The sequence below is a fragment of the Lichenostomus cassidix genome, chromosome 18 (assembly GCF_008360975.1).
Source record: "Lichenostomus cassidix isolate B80296 chromosome 18, HeHo_3.0, whole genome shotgun sequence".
In the NCBI taxonomy this organism is placed as follows: Eukaryota; Metazoa; Chordata; class Aves; order Passeriformes; family Meliphagidae; genus Lichenostomus; species Lichenostomus cassidix.
Genome location: NC_139498.1, coordinates 4,201,932 through 4,218,605, shown reverse-complemented (window position 1 = coordinate 4,218,605; position 16,674 = coordinate 4,201,932). Strand labels below are relative to the sequence as shown.

General features: G+C 39.9%; 1 protein-coding gene across 1 annotated transcript in view; it reads left to right on the top strand.

The window, feature by feature from the left end:
- ANKFN1 (ankyrin repeat and fibronectin type III domain containing 1) overlaps window positions 1-16,674 on the top strand; it is a 109,848-nt gene that overhangs the window by 56,814 nt on the left and 36,360 nt on the right. Inside the window, exons 6-8 of the mRNA XM_085077582.1 lie at window positions 1,552-1,665; window positions 14,912-15,009; window positions 15,608-15,698. Of these exons, the coding sequence (XP_084933708.1) occupies window positions 1,552-1,665; window positions 14,912-15,009; window positions 15,608-15,698 (303 nt within the window). The remainder of the gene's footprint in view (window positions 1-1,551; window positions 1,666-14,911; window positions 15,010-15,607; window positions 15,699-16,674) is intronic.

Genomic DNA, 16,674 nt, shown 5'->3' with positions numbered 1-16,674 from the left:
ACTAACAATAAGTTCTTCCTCTATGGTATTTTGTCGACATGCACAACAGCAGATCAAATATGGCCTTAGACACATTTTCTGTCCCTGACACAGAATCTGCTGCTGGGAAGCCTCTCCAAAGATGCTCTCACTGCCTGATCCTCAGTGGAGCAGGAGGAGGTTGGGGTGGGGAAACTGAGGCACAAAGGTGACATGGCCTTGCCAAGAGTGAGAAGAAAATGGATGTTAGAACAATAAAGGGCCAAGTATCTGAGAGCAACAAGCACATGGCTCCTTAGGCTGCATAAAATTGGTAACATACAACACCCAAACTCTTCACTCTGGATGCAATGATTCTGCCCTGCTTATTTCTCTTCACATTTACTCCTGGATCTCATTTAACATGTTCAGAGTTTAAAACAGGATGCTATGAAACAACATACAAATAGGCAGGAAGAGGGATGGGGAGATTGGCCTTTTCTCTATTGTGATTTGATTATTTTTTTAAAAAAAAGTATTATTTTGGAATGGGATTGTTCTAAATATTTGATCAAGCAGTGAAATTTCATTTTGCGCATAAATATAGTGTGAGAAATTAACCTTAATTTTGGTAAACACTAATCTTAATCTTGGTAACCATTTCATCAGCACAGTCACAAACGGAGTCACTTTAAACAATTGTACAAGTGAGTGTGTACCCAAATTAAATGGGAATTTGGGCCCATGGGAAGGAGTAAACAGGCCTGAATTGTTTCGAGACACATAGATCTTTTAGCTGTATCCTATATGATGAAATACAGTCATTGCCACTAACATTTTTACAACCATCTTTATATAAATGTACTTACAAATAATTTTCTCAAATTTATTGTATGCTAAGGTTATTTCTTCAAGACAGATGTAGTGCTCCTTCTTGTAGATACTAAATACAGGAAATACAGGAGCACTGAAAGTTAATATACTGATTTTTTAAATCAATCCCAGCAGTAAGTCATGACATTTTTTGTTCGATTTCTGAATTGAGTCTGATTGATATTCTGTGAATTAAGCTTCTTTTTTTTTTCTTTTTTTAAACAAAAATGTTAGGCCTCAATCAATGACATTTTCAGAACTATTACACTGAAACAATTGTGGAATTTGCAATTTTTGAATCACAATGATGTAAAAATGTTTTCTCTTATTTGATAAATTGGAGTTTGTTAGTGAAACCATAAAGGTTTAATTAGCTCTCTGTGGTTTTGTCCTTTCTCTCTCCTCCTATCCACCCTAAGAGATTAATAGGGGCTTTTCATTGACATAATTAGCATGAATCTGTTTTATTGGGTTACATATATGCAGGAAGATATTTTTAACCAAAAAGGAGCCAAAAACCATGATAGAAACAAATGGTGTCTGCAGGATATTGTTAGCAGGGGCACTAATTAAAATGCTCAAAAGGCAGAGAACACAAACACCTACAACCCAAAGCTCACAATTGCAGGGTGATTTTCAGGGGGTTCTTTGAAGACTCAGAAACATTGTTTGAATAGGATTTGTTGTGCTGAGGAGTTGATGTTTTCTCTTCTCTCCCAGGAGCCCCCGAGGCGCCAACCAATGTCTGTCTCATGGTAACGAGCAGTACATCACTCACTGTCACCTTCCAAGAACCCCTCAGTGTCAACTCAGCTGTGGTCACCAAGTATAAAGGTACTGGATTTAGACATCTTTCACTCCCCTTAACAATGTGCAAAAATTTGAGGGTAAAGTGACAAAGCTATTCATCTACAAGAGATTATGTTATGATGCAAGTAGTGTTTAAATGTGATTATTTCCCCAGTAAACAGCCATAGAAGTGGAATTTTCTTGAAAGATTACCCAAGGACAAAATTTTTATGAAAAAAAAAGGAAAATAAATTAACCAAAAGCTTTCTCCATGAGTGCTTTGAAGAAGTTTGCTTGACTCACTGTGGTTAAGACATCAGCTCAATGACTGGGTTGAGATGAGCAGTTACAAAACACAAACTAACTTTTGGTGCCTGTGGGCTCCTGAAACCATGTGTATCCTTGTAAAAGCCAAACCCACACCACCATTCCTTAAAGGAATGCCTCTGGAAGCTGAAACTTTTGGCAGAGGCATCATACAGCCCAATTAATTAGCTATTCCAGGGCTGCCACATCATTCTTGGAAGAGTGATACATTTGGGGTGGCACCAGTTAGTTGCAAAGTGGAATGAATAAGAAAATGCTTCCATCTGAATAGCCCTGTTGAATAGAAATGGTTTTAAAACAGAATTTCTGTTCCACAGGAAATTCCAACATTACAAAAAAAAAAGAAAAAGAAAGTTTTCTTGAAGATTAGAACAAAAATGAGAATTTTTAAAATTTCCTATTTAAAGGAACTTTCAGGTTTTCTAAAATGTTTGGAACAGTAAGTTCTTCAGTGCTAAGCACAGCAATCCACAGCCTCCAGCTTCCAGTGGGAGCCTGAATTCTCCCACGGGTCAGGGACTGAGGATCTGCAGCCTCCTTGGCCCTGCCCAGGGGAATCAAGGACTGGGAGCCTCAAAGTCCTTAGTTATTTCCCTCAATGTCTCTCTTAATGCTTCCTGCTGTGTTTGTTGTTTTTGTATTAACCATTGAAAACTCCTTTCAGAAGTGCCTAAACCTTAAATTTCCATACTCCCAGCCAGACCCACGCTGGCTGTGTGGTAGGGAGTCAGTTTCATGTTTCCAAGGGTGAGTGTCCCAGGGATGGTTTCAACAGGAGACATGCAGCAAGACCCTGTCCAGGGAGGGTCCAAGAGCTCATGGAAGCTTTCCAAAGGTGGGACATGCAGTGCACAGGCTCCAGCATCAGCACAAGCACCCAAAGCACCACAGGAGCTTATTTTGGAAAAGGCAGATTCCCTTCTTCTTTCCTCCTCCTGCTCCTGGTCATAGACTCCACTCATCACTGGCTGTGCCCAGCAAAATAATTTTGTACATTCTGGGAAAAAACCCCAACCTCCCAGACACCACTGAGGCATCAAAGTGATAATACCCTGGCAGACTAAAAGAAGGCAAATTACTGCATTACACCTAGTCAGCTGTGCAGTGCTGCAGGAAGTGTGATTTTCAAAATCAAAGCCCTTCAGAAGCCTAAATCTAATTTTTGGCAATGGGTTGTGTTGCCAGGAAACTAAATTTCATTTAAGAGCTTCCCACTGCCTGATTGTGAAAACAATACTTGGACTCCTAAAACACCAAAGTTCTCTAGAAAATATCAGACTGTTCTTCGTAATATTTGTATTTCAAACTACCTTGAAACATTGTCTACCCTCTAATTATAAGGATTGTTCATATTTTCACAGGAAAGCAAATTACCAAACCAAGATAATTTTTTAAAATAATTTTCTAAGAGTTCTAGTATTTTTCTCTTGGGTATTCATTTGGTTTGAGTCTGGTTTGTACCATGTCAGTGATGTCCTGGTTTTGGTAAACAGAATTCAGAGAAACTTAATCCAACCTGACCTAACTTTCTGATCAGACCAGGTAGCCCTGCCCTGTATTTTGAATTACCCTCACTGGTGATCATTTTATGCTTTATCAAGTTGACAGTTAGTCTTGCCAGAATGTTCTTTTTAAATCCTTTCTCCCAGGAGACCTGCATATTTACGGTTAGATAAAAAGAAAGATCATTAATAGCTCCTTTTGGTGACTTTCGGGAATTAATTAAGCACTGGTTGTAGAATTGTTTATTACATTATGGAGTGAGATTCTTTGTGCTACTTTGAGGGGTCATAAAATGAACCTTTCAAATGATCACTTGCCAGAATGATTAGAACCAGCTAGCAATTACTAGCCCTGAAAGGAGAGCCTGATAACATAGTGTGAGGATCTTTTAGTCAGATATATAAACCTCCTGGCAAGAAAACCATCGAAGCATTTTGCTAATTCAGGGACAAAAAAAAAAAAAGGGCTATTAAGGTGGGTTTTTTCCCTCAATACTTTACCATTTCTTTTTCTAAGCGAATTAAAATTCAGGAGCTTTTGCAGCAGTGTTTAGGGAATACCTGCTCATTAACGGAAACTAATAATATTCTTTTCTCTGGACCTTAACTATAGGGGATAAAAATTGACATAAATTCTGTTCAGTTTAGTTTAGTACCCTAAAAACAGTGAGAAACTGCCAATTCCATTTTTCCTGTGTCATCTTTTTTTTTTAATATATTTTTTCCGAAGCTTTATTTGCCCAAATGTCTTTTAGAAACTAGGCTTGGAACATTATCTAACTGTCTGCTGTTTTCCTGTGTGTGATCTTTTCCCTTGTTAGCTGTATAACTTACAAATAATCATACAGGAGAATAATACTTTGCACTCACTCTCTAACCACTAAAACCATCTCACTTCATTAGGAGATTTAATTTTAACCACACACGGTGAATGGGTATTGGCTTTGGTGTCCCAGCTGGATGGCAGCTCAGTGGCTGCATTCTGTTCAGCCATTGCTTTAAGGAGCCAGAATATTCTTTACTTCCTCTCCTGGATTGTTGTTTAATGTTGCAGGCACCATCCTAATGGCTCCCTTCAGCTTCCCTCTGGAGGAGGCTGCAGCGTGGTGGTGGCTGACGTGAAATGATTCCTAAGTATATTGTAACTTAGTAAAGTGTTTTGAGGCTGGAAGCAGACAGGCATGACATAAATCAATAATAAAAGTAATAATCTGCTCCATGCTAGAGAAAGACTCAAAGCCAGAGACACCTCAGTCCAGCCAGTTTCAGGAAGGGTGTGAAGCATCACTGTAATATTAGGAAGAAAAACCCCTGCCCTTGGCTAATCGTGCCCTGGAGCCAAACTTCACATCCCACCATGGAAGTACTTAGGACCTGCTCTAGTTTTACATCTTTGAAAACACAACCAAAACGTTCCACGCTGACACACAAAACAACTTTCCCCAGTTTGAAGCCTGAGCTGAGCTCTCTGTTCACACCACCACACTGGTACTGCAGGATGCTTTGTTATCCAGAACTGCACCACTGCAACCATCTGGATGAAAGAATCTCACAGCAGCACAATCCAGGCAGAACTCGACTCCCAGGAACATCCCAGCAGAGACAAGGAGCTTGCTGGGCTTTTCAGAACTGCTGTCTTTCACTAACCAACCTTTCTAGGGTTCACATGCTCCACACAACACATGCACATAAAGAAAGCAGGTTTTTTCCCAAGAAAAAATTTATAAGTAATTTTGTCACACTTATTTCCTGTGGATTTTAAACCTGGTTGTTGTTTTGCCTTTACAGTGACTAAGAACAGATAAACCAGCTCTTGCTGCATGATTTTTTTTCATCTATTTCCCATCAGAAGTATTCACAATAATGCTGTGATCCCCAAGTAGAGGATAAGGAAGGAAAATGGACATAGGGCTGATCATTACCTACTGGAAAGGATCACCATGCAATGAAAAATCTCTGTTTATATTTTATTTACAATTTTTAAACAAACATCTATATTCCCTTTTGAAGAAAAAAATGAAACAGCTTGTATAACCCAAGTTGAGCTAATTTATTTTAGAGCCTGGAACTATTTATGTTTGAAGAGAGAGGAAGAAAGACATGTTTGATGTAGCAAACAAAGCTAATCTTCTCTGTTTGGATGTAGCTGTGGACTTGGATGCCAAGTTATTTTCCAGATAGCGATGCTGAGCTGTCTAGGCCACTTTAGCCCTTGTTGCCTGTTTGTTTAGTTTGGTATTTTAGCAGAGTATTTCATGTTTGTCAGAAATTCCCAGCTACCTTCTAGGATTTCTTTCGGATGGAGAGAAGATTTTGATTTTCAGTCAGTGTAGCTCTTTAAAACACAAAACAAAACAGGTTGGCTTAGATCAGAAAAGAAGGAGATAGGTTTTACTTAAATTTTGAGAAAAGTTATTTTTCCCTGCCTCTACTCTTTAATTTAAGATTAATTTAAGTTGCCTTTAAGCTTTATTCTTATTCTTTCACAACCAAATAATCTTATCATTTTGTGTGAGCTCCTGCTGGTCCCCATGAGCTCATACAGACAGCACATACCACGGGTTTTAATTATGTATTTGATTAGTCTATCAGAAGCTGACCTTCCATGTTTGACCAAGTTTGGATTTGTTCCATAGCAGGCTCCCTGCAGTGATCCTCAAAGACCTGAATGTATCTTTCCCCACTTTGATGGCAACTATCTGCTCCCAGAGAGTAGAAAGCCCCAAGCCTGTGCTTTCTCTGACTTCTAGAAGAACCCTTGTTATGGACATTAATGCTTGTGGAAGTGAATCTTATGAAAACTCAGTGCTTTAATAATAAAACTTCTGTCTTTCTAAAGCAGATGCTGTGCTTGATTCTGATCCAGTCCATAGTGGAATTGAGCAGCATTTTGCACGTGGTCTTGAAACCCTTACCACTTATTATTCAAAGTTTCTTTGTATATTTTGAAACTCATTCTTTCTTACCTCAAAATGGTTCTTGCTCTATAAAAAGCAAAGAGAATATATTTCTTTGTAAGACATTTGAATTTATCCTGCTGAATAGGTGTGGTCTGATATTTTTTACAGTAGTTCATTTATGGCATTTTATTAGGTCTCCTGGGCACTTTATTTGCACGTTACATTTTGGTAGCTAACAGGACTGTGCAATTTGACTTCTATTTTTATGCCTAGCAAGTACAGAAATGTATAAAAGTTAAAACAAACCTTTCTATTTCTAGCTCTTGTCAATGTCTGTAGTATATGCTGGACTTAAAATTTAAGAACTACTATTATTTAAGTTTTCTCTGTATTTAAAATCACCTTTGAACATGAATCACATATTAAGTGATGGTGTAATTAACTAATGTAGCTAATCAGACACCAGTTACTCAGTTGAATCATTCTTTCCTCCTGCTTTGTGTTTTATAAGGTTTTTGAACAGCAGCTCAGGATGAATAGCTCTGAGAAAACCCAGACATACAGGCTCTACTTTTGTCTGCCTTGGTTTCTAAGGAAAAAGGCTCATATCATGATGTTGTTGAATTTTAGACACTGCTTTGCCTTTTACATTTGCTTTGACTTGCCAAAATTAATAAGTATTTTTTAAAATTGTTTGCACGTGGCTGTTACAGCTTCCAGTTCATAGGTATGGCATGGAGAGGTGAATTCCTTGTAGTCAGTGGCAGGACTGGGACTGAAGACCTTCAGCTTCTGTCTTGAAGGAGGTTCCTGATTTAGCAGATATTTTGATTAATGGATTTGGTAAGGAAGATTTGCTGAAGACTCAGACAAAACCAGAATGTCTTCAAAGGGTTTGTGGCAAAGTTTCCCTGCTCACTGCTTCATCTTAAGTCTTCTCTGTCCCATCATGGACTTTCCTGGACCATTTACAGGCATCAAAGGTCTAAGCCTTAGTTTGCCTCCCTAAGCAAAACCCAGTGCTGTTCTAGTAATCAGACCTGACCCTCAGAACTGATACATGTCTGTAAATATGGAATCAGCCCTTGGGATCTGCTGCAAGCCCCTGCCTTGTGCATTGAGCTCAAATTGCAGGGTTTCCTGCTTCCATGCATGAGTGCCCAGGCAGTTCAGGCATGAACACCCACCAGTTGTGCATGAGCCCCAGTTAATTTACTAAAAACACCCACTTGTCTCACTCCTGAGCACTGTGCTGGCCATGGATGGCAGGTTCCAGCAGCCAGGGGCCACTGAAGGAATGGGAGGAGGTCAGGTGAGGCAGGGTGCTGCTCACAACTGGCCTGGTTTTGTCTCAGTGTGATAGAAACTCATCACTTTTCAGAGTGAAAGCCACAGTGGAGTCAAGGGAAGCTGACAGTAGGAAAGGGGGAGAAATCCAAACGTGTTTGGATTAAGTTTAGTCTGGGAAAGATGGTGGGAAGTTGTTCACTTAAAGGGTTTTTTAATTATATTTCCTTTCTTCTCACTCTGAATGAATTATTAGAAATTTGAGTTAATTGACAATAAATTAAATTAAGTAAAAGATCACCAAATCAAGGCTGTTTTACCTGCAACACCTGTCTGCATTGCTAGGGAGAGGTGAAAGCCCTTTAAATTACTGTAGGGATTAGTTTATAAAGAAATAAAAACCTCAAATATAGTCAATATCTATGCAGCAAACTCCCTCTTTCTATCACAGAACTGGAGGACAAGGAGTGGAATCCCATTAAACAGATTACTTGAATTAGCATCTGTGTATTTCCTTCCTTTGTTCCCCACGCTGAGCACTGCTCTGCTTCGCCTCCTACACTGTGATAGATTACTTTTTTGTCTGCATTTACCCAGCTGCTCGTTATTAATTAGATTTTAATGCCATGCTTTGGGAAGGAGCTGAGCCTGCCCCGTGCACACTTCACACAAACGATCAGTCCTTGTGTCCAGGAGCTTCCCCTGGCTTTGGCTGCACAGATTACAGGAGTCAAACGTCTCCACTGGGAGGGGAAATTTGCAGAATCCAAGCCAAGCTTTTCTAGGATGTGAAGCCTCTGCATAAGAACCCCATTTATTCTCCAGTCTCCTCTCAGACTTCTAACACATACTCTCTCCCACTTTTCTTTCCATGGCCAGAGTGGGATATGTTTGTCATTTCAGGGCTGGGAAACAAATCTTGGCTGTTATTATAATCCATTGTAGCTTTCTAACCACTGGCCCACAATGAAGGCTGAATGTGCACCCACATGGCACATTTTCTTAGTTATTTATAAAATGTTAGTAAGAAATGTTATTTTCACTAACAGGGAGGAAAAAATTTCCTTCTTGTACTGGAATAGCTGGCTTTATTGCAAACAGATAAAGAATTGCTAGGATTTAGAAAACACTAATCAAATACTTGAGGAAAAAAAGATAAATTTCTTTTTTATATTCTCTTGGTGAGAATTTTATTAAAATTCAATAAAAATAGTATCTTATAAATCATTTATATAATGCAGATTTGCTTTAAGATGAACTAGTGAAACCATGATCAAGCAAAGATGTGTCTTTGGCACCCAGCCTGCTGTCATAATGGTTCCCATAAATGTCAAGACATAAAATAGATCATTCTGGCCTGGGTCAAAGGAATATCCAAAAACAGGGCCACAAGAAAGGTTCTTTAACATCATTGGTTATTATTAGCAGGCGTAAAACGCAAAGGAGCCCAGAGCTGTTGGGAATAAGATTTACTGCAAATAAAGTATTTGATTATTAAAAAAAAAAATCTCTGAAATAAGTATCATGAAGATTTATAGCCATGGAAGTTTCAAATGAAGATGTGCTCTCTAGGAATAGTCTAGAGATGCTTTTCTTAGTACTCTGTCTTGCCCTGCTCTGTCTTGTTCTGTTGAGAGGCCCTTAAACCCCCTGTAGCTCTTTGCCACCACACCACACCACACCACAGCAGTGCTTTGTGTGCCTCAGGTGGGCACAGAGCTGTTTATTTGCATCTTTTTTCATTCCTCTGCAGCTTTAGTGATGCTTCCACTAACCCAGTACAAAGGGCCTTGGGTAAGTTTACAGAAATAACTGAAATGATAGATAAGATCCAAAATAATGAACTCTAGTATTTAAAGCAGTCTGGAGGTCAGGTTTTTAATTCAAGCTGTACCTAGAAATCCAAGTCCCAGGCCATGACTGTGTTTTAACTTCTGTGTTTGCACAAACTCCTCAGTGCCAAACATTTGTTTTTCCTAATGGAAGCATTATGCTGTCGGTAGTCCCTACAGCTGGTATGACTTGTCTTCCTCCTATCATTCCTTGGAGGACTTCCAAACATGAGAGAGGCATGAGCAGAGCCTGAACTGAAAATCTGAAAAAACTGGGCTCCTTTCTTAAATCAGGCTGGAAATAACAGTTGAAGACAGCAAGGAGGAGCTGACCAAATACTGCAGACAATGTTCTCCAACAGAGCTGGTGATGCTCTACACCAACAGATTCCTGCTTTCCACTAGTGTTCAGGTCTCTTCACTTGTTTTATACTTATTTGTTCAGGTTCCTACATCCTGATTTTATTCACATGAATGACAGGGTTTAATGTCCCTAAATCCAGCTGCTAAGACATTATGAGAGCAAATTATTAACGTTTTTCATCAAGATCAGCAAGCAGGAAAAGATGATGTGAAGTGGTTGGTGGTGGAGCTTTCTGTCTGTTTTCTATTTCAAAGAAAGCTAACGAATAACACAATTATTTGTTTGGAGGCCCTTGGAAACACAAGCTAAGACCACCATCAGCCAGGCCCTGGACATGGCAGGAGGGGAAGGAGAACACTTGCTGCTCAAGGCTGCCTTAAAAGCCAGAGTGGCAGAATGCACTGCCCAGGGTCACTCAGCATTCAGTAGCAAATGCAGGAATAAAAGCCAGAATTCCAGCTCCACACACTGCTCTGTAGACCCCAACAAGCAGCAATAGAACTCCTGTCCTTTGGTCTAATTAATCTGCTCAGCAATTCAGAGAGTAATTTAAGTGCAAGGAAAAACAAATGTCAAGAGAAGTGACAAATTCTACTGTGGCTCAGGCTATTTACTTGACTCAGGAGAAGGTGCTTTCCTCAATGAATCTACAATGGAATCAAGAGGTGTTTTGTGCCTTCCCTTTGCCTTTTGTCTGTCTGTCCATCTTTCTGATAAGCTATTAAAGGCATGCTCAGTATAACAGAAAGATCACGAGTGGAAAAGAAACAGGTGAAAATAAACTTCTCCCTTTATTTTAAAGGGAATTGCGTGAATTGAGTATTTAAAAAAAAAAAAAGAAGAAGAAAAAAAAAACTTGGCCACAAGTAAGTTACATAACTTAAGCCAGTCTAAAATTATGTGCCAGCAATTTACATGAGTTTTATGTAACTGTTTATACTGCTGTTTATTTAAAAATTACTACTTATCTTGGCGACCGCAGCAACACATCGTGCATTTGCTAGCTCTGGAATACAGGGCACCTTCATTAAAACACATAGTCACCAATATATTAAACACACAAAAAAGCCCTGCTCTGACATAACATGAAGTGTCAGATGGAAAGCCGCAACAGCAAAGACATTCAGCGTTCACAACAAAGCAGCCCTTTGGGGTGTTCAGAACAGGACTGGAACATGCTCCATCCTTAATTCACCCAACAGCTCTCAGGTCCTTTACAGCACAGTTGGTGCAGTCTACAAGACCAGCTCCTGTTCCTGGGCTCTTATAAAGGACCCTCTTCATCCTCAGGCTTCTATACTTGAGCATGTTTATAATTCAGCATTTACGTGTTGAGGTGAGGCAGCCTTTTGTTCTTTCTTAAAGTCCCAAGGACTTCAGCGTGGCACAGATGGTTGGTGATTTCTGTTTGCTCTCTCCCAGCACTCTCCTTCTCACAAAAGAGGCAAAGATTTAGCTAAATCTTCATGGTGGGTTGCTCACGCACAAATTACATAATTTTTTGATCCAGGTTCATCACCAGGGTAAAACCATGGAGGTGTAGCTTTGTGTTTGTACGAGGAAGAGCTGCAGATATCCCACAAAGCCAGGCAGTGGGAGCAACACTGCCCTAATACATGGAGCAGAGATAATGGGATTTTGTCCCCTGTTTTGGGGCCTGCTGACTGAACAAGATGCTCTACCTCCCCTTACTCCATTTTCCCATCTATAAAATAGGAAAAGTGGTATCCACATCCTTCTGTGAGGTTTATAATCCAACAAATCAGTATAACAGAATATTATGTATTATTTTTAGATGACCGTTACAGTAGAGAGCTGAAATCTGGCAATGCAGAGCAGGAGGTATAAACCTAAGTGATAAATTATTTCAGTTGATTTGCATTTCTTTAAAGCTATATCATGCCATCTTCTTCTCATTTGAATCAGTAAAATCAAGGGAGGAAAAAAGTTTGTTAAAATCATAAATAAGCAAGAAAATTCCAAAACTTGTTATGAGTTTCTTTATGACAGATATACTTTGAAACGAGGGAAAAAGAAGGCACTATTCCAACACAGCTGTTGAAAAAATATTTATTTTTCAGTTATGGAAATTTTTATTGAAACTGGGCAATGGTTTTTTTTCCAAAAGTGGGGTTTTAAAATAAATATATTTGAAAATTAAGTTTTGAGTAACTTTGGATACACCATCTTGTTGGGTAAATACCCTTTAAAAGGGGGGTTCTCAGTCATGATAACCATAACCTGATCCACAGGCTAATATATTCCTGTGTTTTCCATTCCATGGGGCTCAGCCATCATCGGGTAAGCTAAAAAAACCCAAAATTCTGGCACTGCTTGAGGAGAAACACAGCTGAGCCTTAGCCCCAGGGAAGAGTGGGCTGCTGGGGGAGCAGGAGGATCCCCAGGGGTGCACCTCAGGGCTCTCAGTCACTCTCCCATGGCAGTCCTTGTCCCCCAAGGGCCTGGGAGATCCCAGTGTCACCAGCACAGGGCTGAGGGCACTGTCCTGCACACAGGGGGTCACTGATAACCTCAGCTGGGGCAGCACTTCACCCTGCAAGATCAGAGCAAAGCCCTGGGATTTGCCACCACAAAACCTCACAAATTTCCCTGCTGCTCCTGAGATGGTTTCAAGGGCCACGTCAGCCTGTTCTCCCCAAGGAGACTCAGCCTCTCTGTGTGAACTCAGCAGTCTTTGATGATTATTTCTGGGCACAAGCTGCCATGCTGGTGTAACTCAAAACATCTCTATCACGGTGCTCCTGCTGGTCACAGGCTTGAGACAGGTAGGATTGCAATTCTGCTCAGATTGAGGCATTAACTCCTCCTCAGACAGTGTGCCAGCAGCTCTGAATATCAGCAGCACTCCTCTAAATGCCAAATGCAAGTGGAAGGAGACCCACATCAAGGACAGGGCTGCAATGTTTATTTGTCTAAGAAACCCAAATTTAAATATGCCTCTTGAACTACCAGTTGATTATGCCTCTTGGAGTACCAGCCTGCAGTCCATAGAACAATTAAAAATTTGGGAAGCTTGAAAGTAGCTTAAAGCTACTTCCTTCACCTTTGGCTTTTGTTTTGTGCTGCCTGAAGTGTGACCCAACCTCTGCTCCTCTCTTGTTTGGGACACTCAGGCACACCTGGGGATTCCACTGAAGGTAGGATTTGCTGGCAGAATCTGTCCTGAGTGACACTGTCTTGCTTGACATGAATCTTTGAAAAGAAAAACGGTGTCTGAAGTGACTGCAAGCCTGTTGACAGCATGTTCAGCAATTTGAACAGGGTTTCTCCTTCTGGTTTCTCCTTCTGGAAAACAGAAAACATGTCTAAGTCTGCAGCATGTGTACAGTGATTTAATATAAGTGGAGTTAGAAACCTTGAAAATCACAGTTTACAATGGAAACTCTGACAGGCCATCAAGTTCAATGTTACTTTTAAGTATTCCTATAATTAAGTTGTCAACAAAACCCTACAATATGGTACTGCAACAGTCTCTACATTTTCCTACTAATGTGCAGAGATAGCTTCCACTAAAGGTGGCAGTAATTAGGTATTTAAAACCCGTGGAAAACTAGAAAAATACACAGTGAAAAAAATTCAACAAGAATATAAAAAAAACCAATCTTCTTTTCATTGCAGCAAACACAAAATTGTTGCAGAGCATGCTGTGCATTCACAAACTGCAATCATAGAAAAGGAGTGATTAGGGGAGAAGGGAAAAATGAGTTGTGCTATTGATACTTGGCTATTTTGGAAAAATGTGTTGGCAGTTAAATGTTGTATATGCTGAACAAGAAATTCTCTGAAGCTGTTTTCTTTACACATGAAAATACCAGTATGACACTGCCAGAAGATGAAAATTCCACATGTTGAAATTAGAATACCTATATCCTCTGATTCATTCTAAATTATTGACTCCGGTACTAATGAATATACAAAGTGTCTAAAAACGACTCTATGAATCTTAAAAGGAAAGCTTTGTATTGAATTCTTTGGTGTAATTCCAGGAAATTAATGAGATTTCCCAGTTTCTACTGTAGAATAATTCAAGAGATTAATTTCACTATGGTTTGGATGGGTTTTCCTGGAAGGCTGAATCTGAAGGTACAAGTCACTAAATCCCAGAGGTATGACTCCAGGATTAACCAGGATGGCACCTCTCATTAACAGGGAATAATTTAAGAAAAAAGGCTGGTTTCCTGCCTGCAGCCATCAGTTCCCCACTTGCATATATTCTTTTTAAAAATCATCCAGTAGTTTTTCATGGAAAAACTATTTTATGTGCCCAATAATTTTTGCCAGTACTGAGGAAGAGTATGGACAGCAGGATTCCTAATTCCATAAACCCTGAGCTCAGCAGGAATAGGAGTGATGGCAGCACTTTGGTGAAGGTGCTGATCACAGTTTGGGCTGAAGGGAAGATGGGAAGGCTCTGTCAGCTCAGCACCACTCAATTCCCTCCACGAGTGGATCCAGCTGACCAGGTCCTGGTGGAGCTCTGGGTTTGCAGTGCCCACAGCAGCAGCAGGCCTGGCCAGGAGAGCCACAACCCACTGAAACCAACCGTGAGGCTCCAGTGAGTGTCTGCTCCAAGGAGGATATTTCTACCCACATCAGCCAAGGGTAGGTGATGAAAGTTTTGTGGAGCCAAAAGGACTCTCTGCCCATGCCCACCTAGGCAGATCCAATGCAAACCTGTGCTTTTGGTTGGTTAGGATGCACAAACTGCCAAATGGCATTAACAGCTCCAATTCCTCCACCTTCTCTTTTCCACTACTTCCCTTTCTTTGAAAGGGAATTGTTTAAATGAGGGCAATGCTGACTAATTTGTATTGCAGCCTATTTTTAAGCATTCTTTCCTGAAAAGCTTTTGAACAATATTTTGGTTTTGTCTCCCCTACACAGAGATCTAATTTAATTACTGTGCATTTGCTAAACACCACTGTTAAACAGGACTTAGTATCCACATGGACTGGGAAACCACTGGGAGAAAAGTTAACCTGTGAGGGATTCAAGTCCTTTGACTTCTTTGCTTGGTCTGGTACCTGACTTGATTTTCTTCTGCCATTTGTTTCATAGTGGAATGGAGCTCTTCAGAAGACTTTTCTCATTTGGCTGGTGAAATAATCATGGATAATGTTCATTCTCTGAGGTGCTCCATGACGGGTCTCAGGACGGTGAGTGCCAGAGGACTCATTTAGTCCCCCAGTGATACAAAGATGGGAGAATTTGCATCCCCACCCCTTGGAAATCACTGCAGTGCCTTTCTTGTAGCAGCACTGTTCCAGTGATTAAACACATCTGGTAGCCATAATCCAAGAGTCACAAAGGAATTGACAGTGTGAACCATTTTGTGAGCTATCATTCCATGGGGAATCAGGAAAGACTGGAGCAAAAGCTGCTGTTTTCTGGATCATAAGATAATATTAGTGCAGATCAAAGGCTCTAGAGAGATCTAGACGTGACTCAGATGACCAGTACCTCAAATAACAACTCTTTCTCTTCTCCTTCTTCCAGGAATGCACATATTGATGGCAATTATTTTCATTTTTGTTATTTATCTTTGTATATCTGTTTAACTCCGAACAGAAATGCATCACAAACCTCATCCTCAAATCTTTGTAATATATTTCACTCTAACATGGTGCATTTAAGTTCTTAAAGCTATTTAAGTTTCTCAATGAAAAAAACCTCTGTGAGGGACTGCTTTGCAGTTGTTGAAGCCAAGATTTTGAATCCAGTGATGGTTTTGACTCCAGTTGTTTCCATTTGCAGGGCCAGAGGTATTATGTCCGTGTCTCAGCATACAACATGAGAGGATGGGGACCTCCATGCAAATCTACTCCTGAATATGCTTCTCCTTCAAGTAGGTTGGGTTTGTCTGCCCTCCCAGTTTGCTTAGTGATGTTGGAGTTCATGATGTGATTGTTTGTCATCTAGGAGTGAAATAAATAATAAAACTCAATTCCTTCCAAACCCCCAAATAAGCAAAATAGTAATATATGTATATTTATATCTTAGCTTTTATTCTTCTCCAGTGCTTTGACAGAACATTGTTGTCTGGTCATTAACACTTTTAAAAATGAGAAATATTTTAACCTTTATTTCTCCTAGGAGAGTTCTGATATATGGAACTTCATTTTTCAGTACATGAATGAATCAAAACCTGATTCTGAGCTCCTAGAAGCAAAACATTTACATGTATCTCATGTCATTTTATATTCTGCCTCATAGCATTACAGATCCCCCTCACTGGGCCATTCTTACAGCACCCTGTATATAAAATACTCCAGTGTGGACACACATGGTGGTAGGATGTAGCCTGTAAATGTTCCAGAAATGTCCAAAAGCTTTTCTTCCTTTTCCAACCTCTAACAGGTTTTCTCAGACTCCATTAGGGCTATGATTTGTCATTTGTACTTTTTAATCTATTATAATCACATTGTATTGTTAGTTGCTTTTCCAGACTTAGTGTTCCCTGCCAAACTGGCTCAGTCTATTACAGCTCCCCTTGTATTGATTAATGCAGTAAAGTGGGACTTTTCTTTTTATTGCATTAACACTAGTTTTTATTAGGCTAATGTAGCACTTTAATAACCTTGCATGCTAATGTGAGAAAATATAACAAGCTGTACCTACTCTCAGTAGCCATAATGGAGAGGGTTGGATAAATAAGGCTCTTGCAGCACCATTGTCCCATTTTGCTTCAATTTTGTTCTTGTGTTTGCTCCATAACAATACCAGAACTAGGCTAAAGAAATATTCTGCTTGAGAACAAAAATGGGCTGCAATCATGGGGGAAAATCTACTGTGGATAACTAACTTGGTGATGTGCAATTACC